At 41.5% G+C, this 14,016-nt stretch overlaps 1 protein-coding gene across 3 annotated transcripts in view; it reads left to right on the top strand.

Annotated features, from left to right (window-relative positions):
* The first annotated feature begins 7,753 nt into the window (after nucleotides 1–7,753).
* gfod1 (glucose-fructose oxidoreductase domain containing 1) overlaps nucleotides 7,754–14,016 on the top strand; it is a 231,103-nt gene continuing 224,840 nt past the window's right edge. For all 3 annotated transcript variants that reach the window (XM_041183514.1, XM_041183513.1, XM_041183512.1), the window contains exon 1: nucleotides 7,754–8,377. In XM_041183514.1, coding sequence (XP_041039448.1) covers nucleotides 8,125–8,377 — 253 coding nt within the window. In that variant the 5' untranslated portion in view covers nucleotides 7,754–8,124. The remainder of the gene's footprint in view (nucleotides 8,378–14,016) is intronic.

Genomic DNA, 14,016 nt, shown 5'->3' with positions numbered 1-14,016 from the left:
AATGGGCTGAGCTGATTGCATTTCTTTGAGAAATAGCTCCTGTAATCCTGGTCTTTTCAATCCTTCACACGATATTTCTGGTAACACAAGCTAAAAATTCAATTTAGATAAAAATCCATTTCTTTTAATGAGTGTGAAGACATCCATTTTTGACCCTGTATGCACTTTGAAGAGTATCCTAAAAGACAAAATGTGTGGGGTCAAAAAGGACACTAAGCTTATGAAGATACTGGTTCAGCCTGGAAGAGTGGCCAAGCAGGGGGATGAAGTTGGTGGCTAGGGAAAACAGTCTGTGGCAGGGCCAAAGTTGACGACTTTTATCTTTTCACTATTTAGCTAGAGAAAATTATGGTACATCTAAAGAAATCAATTTGGACAAGAAGTTTGACAGTACAGAGGCAGTGGTGAGGTCAAGAGAGGGATGTGGTGGGGAATCAGATCTAAGCATCATCATTATATCAATATACATATAGAAGTTAGAAGTTGGCAGTGGATGATGTTGCTAAGTGGGAGCATGTTGATGAGGAAGAGGAGAGGGAGATGAAGGATGAACCCCTGGGGAACTCCAAAGGTGGAAATGCAGGGTGGAAAGACAAGCCACTGTTAGAGTTACCGTGGCTATGATTGGATTGGTACGAGTAGAACAAAGAGTAGGTTATACATAGAGTTCTATAGAAATTATGGAATGGAAACAGGCCATTTGGTCCAAATTGTCTGTGCATTACAAGTTTTCTCCCACCCTACTTCATCTAACCAAATCAGCTTTTCCTTCTATTCCTTTATTTCTCAAGCACTTATCTATCTTTCCTCAAAATGCTTCCATGCTAGCCACATCAACTACTCCATGCTGTAGCAATTCCATATTTTAACCATATGGGTAAATAAGCTTCTTCTAAATTCCTTGAGTGATTTATTAGTGACTATTTTATCTTTATGACCCTGGTTTTGAACTACTCCACGTGTAGAAACAACTTTTTTGTATCTACTTGATTTGACCATTTGAAAATGTTTATTAGGTCATCCCTCAGCTTTCCGTTTCTGAAGAAAGAAAGCCTTTTCTGATAATTATTCACCAAGTTGGACAATGGAGGAGATGCACTGATCAACAATGTCAAATGTTGTAGAGGGGTTGAAGAGGAGGAGGAATTATATACCACAGTAACACAGAATTACCATTTGTAACTTTGATTTTGGTGGCAGAGGCGGAACATAGAGATGCTGTATGGATGGGCATAGAACTGTGAGATATAAGGACTTTGAAAATGAGATGAAGATTGAAGATGGTCCAATGGTTTGCAGGACAGATGAGTTGAAGGTGTTTTTTTAACAAGGGTAGTGAAGATTGTAGTTTTGAAAGAGGGTTGTAGTGTTTAAGGAGAGGGAACCATTTACAATGTTAGTTAGCATGGGTGGGTGCCATACGAACATAAGAACATACAAAATAGGAGCAAAAGTAGGCCATTTGGCCTCTCGAGCCTGCTCCGCCACTCAATAAGATCATGGCTGATCTGTCTGTGTTTTGAGTTTTATATTCCCATCTACCCCCAATAACCTTTGATTCCCTTGTCTAACAAGAATCTATCTATCTCTGCCTTAAAAATATTCAATGATCCTGCTTCCACTGCCTTCTAAGACAGGGAGTTCCAAAGTCACACAATCTTCTGTTGTTTTCGAGAGAAAAAAATTCTCCTCATCTCTGTCTTAAAAGGGCAACCCCTAATTTTAAAACAGTTGTCCCCTAGCTCTGGACTACCCACAAGAGGAAACATTGTTTCCACATCCACCTCATCAAAACCATTCAGGATCTTATATACTTCAATCAAGTCACCCCTCACTCTTTTAAACTCCGGTGGAAACAAGCCCAGCCTGTCCAACCCATCCTCACAAGACATCCCACTCATTCCAGGTATCAGTCCAGTAAACCTCCTCTGAACAGCTTCCAATGCCTTTATGTCCTTCTTTAAATAAGGAAACCAAAACTGCACACAGTATTCAAGATGTGGTCTCACCACTGCCCTGTATAACTAAAGCATAACATCCTTAATTTTATGTTCAATTCCTCTCACAATAAAGGATAGCATTCTATGCCAATAAGGGCTTAGTGAGAATGCTGACTATTTGTTATTATACTTTGCATTTCTAGATGTTCTTCTATTATTTCCTTTTGTAAGGATTTTCTTATTTTTCCAACTGCTGATGTTTAGCTGACTGGCCTAGAATTCCCTGGACATGTTCTAACCACATTTAAATATAAGAATTACATTAGCTATGCACCAGTCCTCTAGCACCACACCTTTTTCTAATTATTAAATATGAACAGCAATGCCTCTGATATCGCTTCCCTAGATTCTTTAACAGTGGCTTTAACCCCTTTGAGTTTGTTTCTTTGCTTCAATTTAAATGTACTTATCTCATTACTCATCTCACCATTTAATGTCCTCTACCTGTTCTATATCCCTGTTAAGTACCAAACAGAATAATTATTCAATATTTCTGCCATCTCACCTGCTGTATTATACTGTCTACTGCTTAATGGTGCTATTCCTATCACAGCCTTCATTTGTTTATTGATGTGCCTGTAAAATCTTATACTGTTTTGTTTTATGTTCCTTGATAATTTAATTTCATAGTTCCTCTTTGCCTGCCTAATTGTTTTTTGACTTCTCTCCTAATCTCTTCATATTTTCTCTTATCATGCACTCCTCAGCTGTCTATGCACTTAATATGTGCCTCTTTCCTAACCCTCAATTTATGTCTTTATTCATTTGTGGAGTTTACCAGTTCTTAGTTTGTTCTTTCCTTTTAGCGGAATGTATTTTTCCTACACACTGGAGCAGCTTTTTAAGTGTTTCCCACTGTCCTTTTATATTTCTTTTGTTAATATAGTTGGACAATTTATTTTCTCAAGTTCTATTCTCAGCCCCTCAAAATCAGCTTTTCTCTAATCTATTAACTAGGTTTTCATCATATGTGTGGCCTTCTCCACCATCATCTTAAAGCATTTTATGTTATGGTCACTATTGCCTAGATGTTCCCCTACTTTTACTTGTCTTCTCTGGTTCATGCCTCAGTACTTGATCCAATAGTGAATCTTCCCTTGAAGGCCTTTTTACATGTTGGGTAGAATGAAGTACTATACAACTTGTAGGAACTCTGTCCGGTCATCCCCTTTACCTTCCTCTTCTGTCCAATTTATATCAAGGTGGTTGAAATCCCCCTTGATTATTCTATGTTTTTCATTCAATTCCCTAATTTGTATGCATATTTTCCTCCACTTCCATTTTGCTATTAGACGCCTATTAGTGCAATTGGTCCTTTATTATCTTTTACCTCCATCCATATGGGTTCTATTGTGTCTTGCTGTTTAATTCCCAGTCCTGATTTTTCTGTAGCCATGTCCCAGTAATCCCTGTTATTTTTGGTTTCTCCCAATGCATGGTTCCTCTAGCTCTCCTGTTTTATTATATACACAGTGTGTATTGCTGTACAGACATTTTAAACACATTTTAATAAGATTTCCTCTTTATGTTCAATCATTTTTTTAGACTCCCATTCTATAACTCAATTTATTCCCTTGCCATATTCTCCTTTACTTTATTCTTTCCTATGCCCTCCTGCCTTGTTTTCTTTACATTTAGGCTACTTACATTTCTTGTAAATCCCTTGCCCCTCTTCCTATATTAAACCGTTTGCTACCTCCCTATTTCCCCTTTCATCAGGACACAGGTGCCATCTTGGTTCCCATTGGTACAGCTCCTTCCTGTCCCAGAACTGGTGCCAGTGTCCCATGAAAAGGAACCCCTCTTCCCCACACAGTCCCTTTAGCCATGTGTTAATTCTGCCGAACTGTCTGCTGCTATGCCAACTTGCACATGGCTCGGGCCATAATCCAGACATTATTACCCCTGAGGTCCTGCTTTTTAATTCAGAGCCTAATTCCTGATACTCTTTCAGCAGGACCTCCTCCCTGTTCCTAACTTTGTTGTTTGTTCCAAAATGGATCGTCCAACTGAATTGACTTCCTCCCTTTTCCAAGTTCTCCTCTAGCCACTGTGAGAAACCTCTTACCCTGGCAACACACTCTTCGGGATTTTTGTTCTTGGCTGCAGAAGATGCTATCTATTTCCATAGTTTTAGCGTCCCCTATTACTACCATATTTCTATTCTGTCATTCCCCTTATGAGACTCTGATGGACCCTATTCTTTCCTTAGTTATCCCCTTGTTCTTTTTTATATTTATTCAACATTTTTTATATTTATTCAACATCTTTTGGTTTTCCTTGACTTGTTAATATTTTTCATGCTCTCTCTCTGTTTTCCAATGTCCTTTTTAATTAACACCCTTGCACCCTCTAATCTCTTTTCAACTTTCTGCAGCATTGAGCTCTTGGTATCTAACATTAACTTCATTTTTTTGCCTTTATCCTACCTTGTGTGTTCCTTGATGACCAGGGTTGGTCTAAATTTGAAAGCACCATCCTTTTTCTTTGCAGGAACATATTTGTTCCGAACACTCTTTTTCTCCTCCTTGAATGTCTCCCACTGTTCTGACACTGATTTGCCTTCAAGTCGCCGTTTCCAGTCCACTTTTGCCAAATCACATCTCAGCTTAGTAAAGTTGGCCTTTCCCCAATTTAGAACTTATATCCCTGGTCAATTTTCCACAACCATGTTACGTCTAACTGAATTATAATCACTACCATCAAATTGCTCTCCCGTTCCATTTTCCCAATGTCATGAGGCTATGCCGCTTAATTTTTGAAAACATGATTTTTCAGCTTTCATCTGACTGGAAAATTTGCTATTTGAAATGAGACAGAGCAAACTGCTTAAAAATGCAAGGCCACATTCCAAGGGGTAGGTGAGAACAAACAAATCAACCTCAGGAGAGTCTGAATATAGAGACATTTCCTATGACCCAGGCATCCATTGAAACTTAAACAAAAATTGCTGGAAAACCTCAGCAGGTCTGACAGCATCTGTGGAAAGGAAGACAGAGTTAATGTTTCGAGTCCGTATGGCTTTTCATCAGAACTAAAGAGGAATAAGAAATGTGGTGAAATATAAGCTGTTTATGGGGGGTGGGACAGGTGGAGCTGGATAGAGGGCCAATGATAGGTGGAGGCAAAGGAGAGATTGCCAAAGATGTCATTGACAAAAGGACAAAGGGGTGTTGACAGTGGCTAAATGATCTTCTCACTTTTCCAAACTCCAGTGGATACAAGCCTAACCTGTCCAACCTTTCCTCATAAGACAACCTGCCCATTCTTGGTATTAGCCTAGTAAACCTTCTTTGAATTGCTTCTAACACATTTACATCTTTCCTTACCAATGCTGTACACAGTACTCCAGTTGTGGTCTCACCAGTGCCCTGTGCAACTAAAGCATAACCTTCCTACTCTTGTATTCAATTCACCTCACAATAAATGATAACATTCTATTAGCTTTCTTAACTACTTGCTATACCTGCATACTAACCTTTGCAATTCATGCACTAGGACACCCAGGTCCCTCTGAAACTCAGAGCTCTGCAATTTCTCACCATTTAGATAATAAGCTTCTTTTTTATTTGTCCTGCCAAAATAGACAATTTCATAATTGCCCACATTATACTCCATTATCAGGTCTTTGCCCACTCACTTAACCTATCTATGTCATTGTAGCCTCCTTATGTCCTCTTCACAACTTATTTTCCTACCTGTCTTTATGTCATCAGCAAATTTAGCAACCATACCTTTGGTCCCTTCATCTAAGTTATTTATATAAATTGTAAAAAGTTTGAGGCCCCAATACTGATCCCTGTGGCACACCACTCGTTATCTCCCACCAACCAGAAAAAGACACATTTATGGCGGCCATCTGTTTCCTGTCAGCAAGCCAATCTTCCATCTATGCCAATCTGTTACCCCCATACTATGTGCTTTGATAACTGTATACATTAGTATCTGTCAGTGTCTCTGTGTCCTTATCTGTCACTGTCTCTGTATCAGTAACTGCCACTGTCTCTGTGCCAGTATCTGCCACTGTCTCTGTGTCAGTATCTGTCACTGTCTCTGTTGTGCCACTATCTGCCACTGTCTACATCAGTATATTTCACTGCCTCTGTGTCAGTATCTGTCACTGTCTCTGTTTTTTTGTGTCTGGCACTGTCTCTGACACTGTGTCTATGTCAGTGTCTGTCACTGTCTCTGTTGTGCCAGTATCTGTCACTATCTCTGTGTTTGTCAGTGTTTCTGTGTGAATATCTGTCACTGTCTGTGTCAGTGTCTGTCACCGTCTATATTTAAGTCAGTGTCTGTCACTGTCTCAGTGTCTGTCACTGTGTCTATATCAGTGTCTGTCATTGTCTCTGTTGTGCCAGTATCTGTCACTGTCTCTGTGCTAGTATCTGTCACCGTCTACATCAGTATCTGTCACTGTCTGTGTCAGTGTCTGTCACTGTCTCTGTGTCAGTATCTGTCATTGTCTCTGTGCCAGTATCTGCCACTGTCTCTGTTGTGTCAGTATCTGCCACTGTCTACTTCAATATCTGTCACTGTCACTGTTTTTTGTGTATTTCGCTGTGTCTATGTCAGTGTCTGTCACTGTCTCTGTTGTGTCAGTATCTGTCACTCTCTCTGTGTCAGTGTCTGTGCCAATATCTGTCACTGTCTCTGTGCCAGTATCTGCCACTGTCTCTGTGTCAGTATATGTAACTGTCTCTGTGCCAGTATCTTCCACTGTCTCTGTGTCAGTATCTGTCATTGTCTCTGTTGTGCCAGTATCTGCCACTGTCTACATCAGTATCTGTCAGTGTCTCTATGTCAGTATCTGTCACTGTCTCCGTGTCAGTAACTGCCACTGTCTCTGTTTCAGTAAGTGACACTGTCTGTGCCAGTATCTTCCACTGTCTCTGTGTCACTAACTGTCACTGTCTCTGTTGTGCCAGTATCTGCCACTGTCTACATCAGTATCTGTCAGTGTCTCTGTGTCAGTATCTGTCACTGTCTCCGTGTCAGTAACTGCCACTGTCTCTGTTTCAGTAAGTGACACTGTCTCTGTGCCAGTATCTTCCACTGTCTCTGTGTCACTAACTGTCACTGTCTCGGTTATGCCAGTATCTGCCACTGTCTACATCAGTATCTGTCAGTGTCTCTGTGTCAGTGTCTGTCACTGTCTCTGTTTTTGTATCTGTCACTGTCTCTGTGAGTGTGTGTGTCTATGTCAGTATCTGTCACAGGCTGCATCTGTTTAAGTGTCTATCACTGTCTCAGTATCTGTCACTGTGTCAGTGTCTGTCACTGTGTCTGTCTCTGTGTCAGTAGCTCTCACTGTCCCTGTCTCTGTGTCAGTGGCTCTGTGTCTGTCACTTTCTTTCTGTCAGTGTCTGTCACTGACTCTGTGACAGTCTGTCACTGTGTCTATGCCAGTATCTGACACTGTCTTTGTGTCAGTGTCTGTCACTGTGTCTATGGCAGTATCTGTGTGTCGGTGTCGGGTTACTGTTTGTTTCACTATGCCAGTGGTATCTGTGATAGTGTCGGTGTGTTATTCTCCTCTGCCACTCGCAGCGATTCGCTAGACTTTATCCCTCATCCATTGGTTGGGTTCAGCCTGCTATCTGGAGAAAGCGAGGAACATGACGCATCCGCCGGAGTGGAGCCTGCGGATGGGTAGTCTGGGCAACAACAGGCAGCTGTATACCATAGCTTAGCCTGGACTCCGCAACCTGCTGCCGGCCCGGCTCACCGCCAAGATACAGCCGCAGCCTCTGACTTTCTTGGATTTTTTTTGACACCCCTCCCCCCGTGAAACCGCTGCAGCAATCAGCAGCTCGCAGGCCCGGCGATCGGATCTGGAGGGCGGTGCAGGAACAGCAGAAAGGTGGCAACCCTATTATCAGCGCTCAGTTCTGCACTCAGACCTACACACACACACACACACACACACACAGTGCTGGCAGGAAGTGTGTGCCGGAACCCAACTAACTTGTTGGCTTTCACCTACAATTGGGAAAGGAGGAATCAAACCCCATAACCCTCTGAGGCAAGGACATGGGAGAGGTGGCCGACGGCTAACTCTTAAGCCAGGCTGACCCAAAAATGTTGCACTAGGTGGAGAGTCAGGAGCATTTCTCAAGTCACCATGCTGCCTGGCGTCGGTGTGTTTGGCACCAGTTTGACGACCAGGGTCATCATCCCTCTGCTCCAGAGCCAAGGCTTCCCAGTGAAAGCTCTGTGGGGGAGGACGCCTGAAGAAGCGGAGGAACTGGCGAAGGAGATGGATGTCCCTTTCTATACTAACAGGATCGATGATGTCTTGCTGCACCAGGATGTCGATCTGGTCTGCATCAACCTGCCACCTCCGCTGACTCGCCAGATCGCTGTCAAGACCCTAGGTAAGTTGGAGCAGATAGTTTTATTTTCGACCTTGTTGTTCCATTTATCGAGCTGGGCAGAGAAGGCGAGGCGAATCCGTGGTTGCTATCGTGCAGTCCTCTATGGTTGTTCATTTATTTGTCTTAATCTGTTCCCTTACCGGATCGATTGGTGTAGGGGAGGGCATGTCTGTAGCTGCTAGGTTGTTGTGGTAAATAATGAGTATATGTAAATATATTTAAGTAAATTAATTTATCAACTACATTCCCAACACACACACACACACAAGCGGACAAGAACAATTCCTTGGTAAATTTAATGTAAGATTTATTCTGTGCTGCTGTTTCCCTGGTTTCCAACCTGATCGTTCACTGCAGTGGCATATTAAACACAAGGTAATGGACAACTAGAAGAAAGATTATTGATTTTTACTTGATGACTGAGAAAGACCCCCAATAAGTCACAAGGGACGTGGCTCAACATGTTAACTAGTCCCTTCTCACGAGCTAAGTAAATAGAGAACGTGTCACAGCCAGTAGTAGTATGTATTAAATATTTGCCAGAATTGGCACTTAACTAGATAACTCACAGGTGACAAAGCCATAAATGAGTTATGATCCACCTTCTAAGGGTATATATCCACTAGCTGTGGCTGATTCTATTTCTGCAGTAGAATACTTATATTAATTTATGTTTTGGCAACACCAGAAACTGCAGAGATAAGAAAATAGCTTCATAGTTCGCAGAAATGTACATGGCCTAGGAAGTGATGTGTCATTTCCTCCACCTTATGTTCAGTATGTTTGTATGACCACTTCAAAACAGTATAGATCTGTTTATAGAAATCTATTTTAAATTATCACTTAAAAGAGCAAATAATGAGAGATTATTTTGCAGGGCCATGACAAGAGCTATGCTAATATTTGCCTGTACATGTGCTTCTTTTTAGTCAGCCAGGAATATGGCATGTGTGGAAATGCATCTCCAGATCAAACCACTGAGATATAAATAGATTTTCAGTTTGCCAACTTCCTGTATCAACCTGAATACAGAAAGTGTTGACATGTGTGGGAAAAACAAAAGCTTAGGGTCACCAAGTGTGCACAGAGGCACTTCTGAAGCATAATGATAACCACACAGCTTATCACTGTAAAGTATTAGTAAACTTACTGCTACTTGACCAGTTAGGACCATTCTGACTGTCAAGGCTTTGATGTGTAGTTGGAACCGACTGGAAAGAATCCTTAAGTTTCCTCACTCCAAGCCCCATTAATGAGCCAAGCAGGCTGATGAATCACTAACAGCAAATAGAAGAACTACAGACATCTTCTATTGGATTACTGAGTCTGCCATAGGGGATCAACCTGCATGTCATCCTGGAGCCATCTTGACTCCAAAGTGTTCCAGCTTATATTCGTCAAGGAGGATTGTACCTCTAAATATGCAGAGTGAGATCATTAACTGAAATTTTGAATGATTAATTCAAGACATGCTGATATAAGGCTCACACATGTTCTGTTTCTAAAAAATTGACCATTAAATCACAAAGGAACAGTTTTCATCATATGTGCTAAATGTTTCTAAACTTGAGCAGAAAAAGGAATATAAGGTGCTCTGAAAAGAGAGACATATTGCTGAAGCTTTTCAATTTGCACTCATCAGGGCAAATACAAGAATACCAAATTTCAATCAATTTATACTACAGGAGAAAAGCATGCTGATTGTTGGCAAATCAACTGATTTTCCAAGGTATTGCCATGGAGAAAGCAACAGGGAACTGTAGGCTCCCCAAGCTCCTGGAAATTCAAAAAAGGTGCAAGGCTTGAACATATTCCTTTTGTTTGCAGAGAATGGGTCCCTGAGAATGAATGTATGCTGCTTCTACCAAGTATAAATGAGCCACATTATGAGCACAACTGATTATCTTATATTGGTTGCTAGTGTAGCTATTAGCGCACTCAGGATCATTCAGCAAGTGCTGCCCAATCACAGAATCACATCTAACATAGATGTTTTATTTTGGGTTTTGCAAGCGTGGGCTAGTTGAGTACGGTTTGTATTCTGCATGTTACGAACAACCAAAGGGACATGTGGTTGATTCAATGACAGTCATTGGGGTGTACAGCCTATGTACCTGGTATTGCATTGGCACTGAAATTCATACACAATGTTGTTCAATTGTGTGGAAGGAAGAATTTCTTTTTGGACTGACTGGGGTCACTTGATTTACATGGGGCTTTTGGCAGTAGCCCCATATTTGGTGGGGGTCGACAGGCAAGCATTCCTAAACATTTGTGTTAATCTGCTCCTGTTTTAGATTTTGGATTTCTCCAGCTTTGCCCCCGTGGTTTATTGCATCATCCATGTCTTTCAAATATACAGCGGTCATGAATGTATTCACAGAGATAAAAGGGTAGATCTTCTGACGGCACTTGCTGCCAGTGCAGGCAAGAATTGTATGAACATGGGTTGGGAAATTGGGTGCGTAAAATTATGGATTGCTTCATTCCTGATTCTTCTCTCTGTGATTTACTAGCATAAGAAAATTGTCAGTCCTGATGCCCTTGGCATCAAAAGTCCTTTATTCAGGTGCAAATTAAAAGTAAATCATCTAGTGCAGCTGTTTCCTAGGTTTCTCACTAGGAATGTGCAAGATGTCTGTACTGCCAAAACAGACACTGTCAAGAAGACATGTTCTGGATTTGTAAAACTGAGTTTTCAAAGGCAATTGGCCAGTATTTGCTATGGAATTTTCAATAATTGTAGTTCGAATCTTAAATTTGTTTTTCTGAATTTTTTCTTTGTATTTATGGTTCTGGTTTTGGTTTGGCTTGCTGGGCAAACTTTTGCAATGAAAAACCAGCAGCACACCGAGGTGGCTCTTCATTTTTACCATGTGGCACATTTCATTAGAATCATAGAATTATAGAATGGTTACAGCACAAAAGGATGTCATTCTGTCCATCATGTCCATGCTGACTCTCTGCAAGAGCAACTCATCTAGTCCCACTCCCCCACCTTTTCCCCTTATCCCAGCAACTTTTTGTATTTAGATAATTATCCAGTAACCTTTTGAAAGCCATGATTGAGTTGGTCTCCACACTCTCTTTTAACCACTTGCTGAGTAAAAATGTTTTTCCTTACGTCATCTTTAGTTCTTTTGCCAATCACCTTAAATCAGTGTCCTCTGGTTCTCAACCTTTCTGACAATGGAAACAGCATTTTCCTATCTACTCAGTCTAGACTGCTCATGATTTTAAATTTCTCCATTAAATCTCCTCTCAAACTTCTCTAAGGAGAGCAGACCCATCTTCTGCATCTGAGGAAGATGGTGGCGTAGTGGTACTGTCACTGGACTAGTAATCCTGAGGCCCAGCTAATGCTCTGGGGATATAGCTGTAGGGTGTTGGATACTGTTCGGTAAGTCTTAATGAAGTCTTCACTGTCCTAAGTAGGTTAACTGTATGTATTTAGTAACTACATGAATTATATACATATATACAATAAGGGTTCAAGCTAGGAGCTGGCCATGCTTGCTTGTGCACACGGCTCTGGACAGTACTGTACTCAGTGCTACATTAACTTATATGTGCCAGACCCTTATACTCAGGACATGGGTTCAAACCCCACCATGACATCTGGTGGAATTTAAATTAAATTAATAAATCTGGCATAAAAATCTAGTCTCAGTAAAGGTGACCATGACAACTATCATTGATTGTTGTAAAACCCCATCTGGTTCACTAATGTCCTTTAAGGAAGGAAATCTGCCATGTTTACCTGGTCTCCTGACCCACAGCAATCCTGACTCTTAACTGCCCTCAGTTAAAGGACAATGAGAGATGGGGCAACAAGTGCTGACCTTGCCAGCAATGCCATACCTCATGAAAGAGTAAAGGAATCATTCCATAAAACTGAAGTCCCTCAAGTCCAGAACCATTCTCGTAAATTTCTCTGCACCCTCTCCAATGCCTTCACATCTTTCTTAAAGTGCAGTGCCCAGAATTGAGCACAATACTCCTGTTGAAGCTGAACTATAGTTTTATAAAGATTCACCATAAACTCCATGTTTTTGTAATCTATGCCTCTATTTATAAAGCCCAGGATCTCATATACCTTATTAACAGATTTCTCAACCAGTCCTGCCACCTTCAATGAATGGTGCACCTATAAACTCAGGTCCCTCTGTCCCGCACCCCTTTTAGAATTATATCCATTTTACATTGCCTCTTCTCATTCTTACTGTCCAAATACCAAGGGAAAAATTTCACCCATATTGGGTGAGCTCGGCGGGGCTGGGTGAGGGTGGTTGGGAAGCTGACTGCTGCCTGTGATCGGGGCCGAAAGGCAATTTCACACTGGCTGGCCAATTAAGGCCTGCCCAGCATGAAATGCGAGCGGCCTGTGTAGGCGGGGAGGGGGAGGGTAGGGGAGTGCGAGCCAGGCGAGCGCAATCTTCGCGCATGCATGCGAGTGCATGCTTCATAATCTCCCAGAGGCACAGGACACTGTCACATGAGCAGGGACATGTTATTATTTAAGTTTAAAATTATAATCTTATTTTTAATTGCTTTAGGAAACCTCATCCCACCCTTGGATGAGGTTTCCTAAAAAGTGCAAAGGCTGCTTGGCCTTTTTGCCTGTCCTGTCAACGGTTAGATGGGCAGCGAAAAATTCAAGTTAATTGATCATTTAAAGGCCTTTTAATTGTTGGCGGGTGCTCTCCGACTTCGGCGCATGCCTGCTTAACGAAATATCGCACGACTGTGTGTTGACGTCAGGACGCTCGCCCGGCATCAGCACGCGTTATTTTATGCTCAAGTTGGTTGGGTGCGCGCTGCCCACCGAGCTAAAAATTTTAACCCAAATCACTGCACACTTCTCTGTCACACGTCTGCCTATTCCACCAGCCTGTCTGGGTCCTCTTGAAGTCAACCACTATCTCCTTCACAATTCACAGTACTTCCAAGTTTTATGTTATCTACAAATTTTTATAATTGTGCCCTGAACCAAGTCAAGGTTATTAATATAGATCAAACAAAGCAATGGTCTTAATACCGACCCTGAGGGAACCCCACTATATACCTTTCTCCAGTCCAAAAAACATACATTGAAGGGTCATGAGGACTCGAAACGTCAACTCTTTTCTTCTCCGCCGATGCTGCCAGACCTGCTGAGTTTTTCCAGGTAATTCTGTTTTTGTTATGCATTCACCACTACTCTGTTTCCTGTCACTCAGCCAACTTTGTATCCATGCTGTCAATGTCCCTTAGACTAAATAATCCGCATTACTCTCTGATCAATCCTTTCTGTTAACTCATCAAAAAATTCAATCAAGTAAGTTAAACATGGTTTGCCTTTAATTAAGTTGTCCAAGTGACTGTTCATTTTGTCCTGTATTATCGTTTCTAAAAGCTTTCCCATCGATGACGTTAAATGACTGGTCTACTGGGATTATCCTTTATACCCTTTCTTAAATAAAGGTATAATATTTGCAATTCTCCAGTTTTCAGGCACCACCCCTGTATCTAAGGAGGTTTGGAAGGTTATGGCCAGTGCTTCCAGAATTTCCACATTACTTCACTCAGTATCCTCGGATGGATCTGATCCAGTCTTGTTGACTTATCAGTCTGCATTTCTAACGCCTCCTCCTTAAGAA

The sequence above is a fragment of the Carcharodon carcharias genome, chromosome 3 (assembly GCF_017639515.1).
Source record: "Carcharodon carcharias isolate sCarCar2 chromosome 3, sCarCar2.pri, whole genome shotgun sequence".
Classification (NCBI taxonomy): Eukaryota; Metazoa; Chordata; class Chondrichthyes; order Lamniformes; family Lamnidae; genus Carcharodon; species Carcharodon carcharias.
This window is presented reverse-complemented; position numbering and strand designations above follow the sequence as displayed.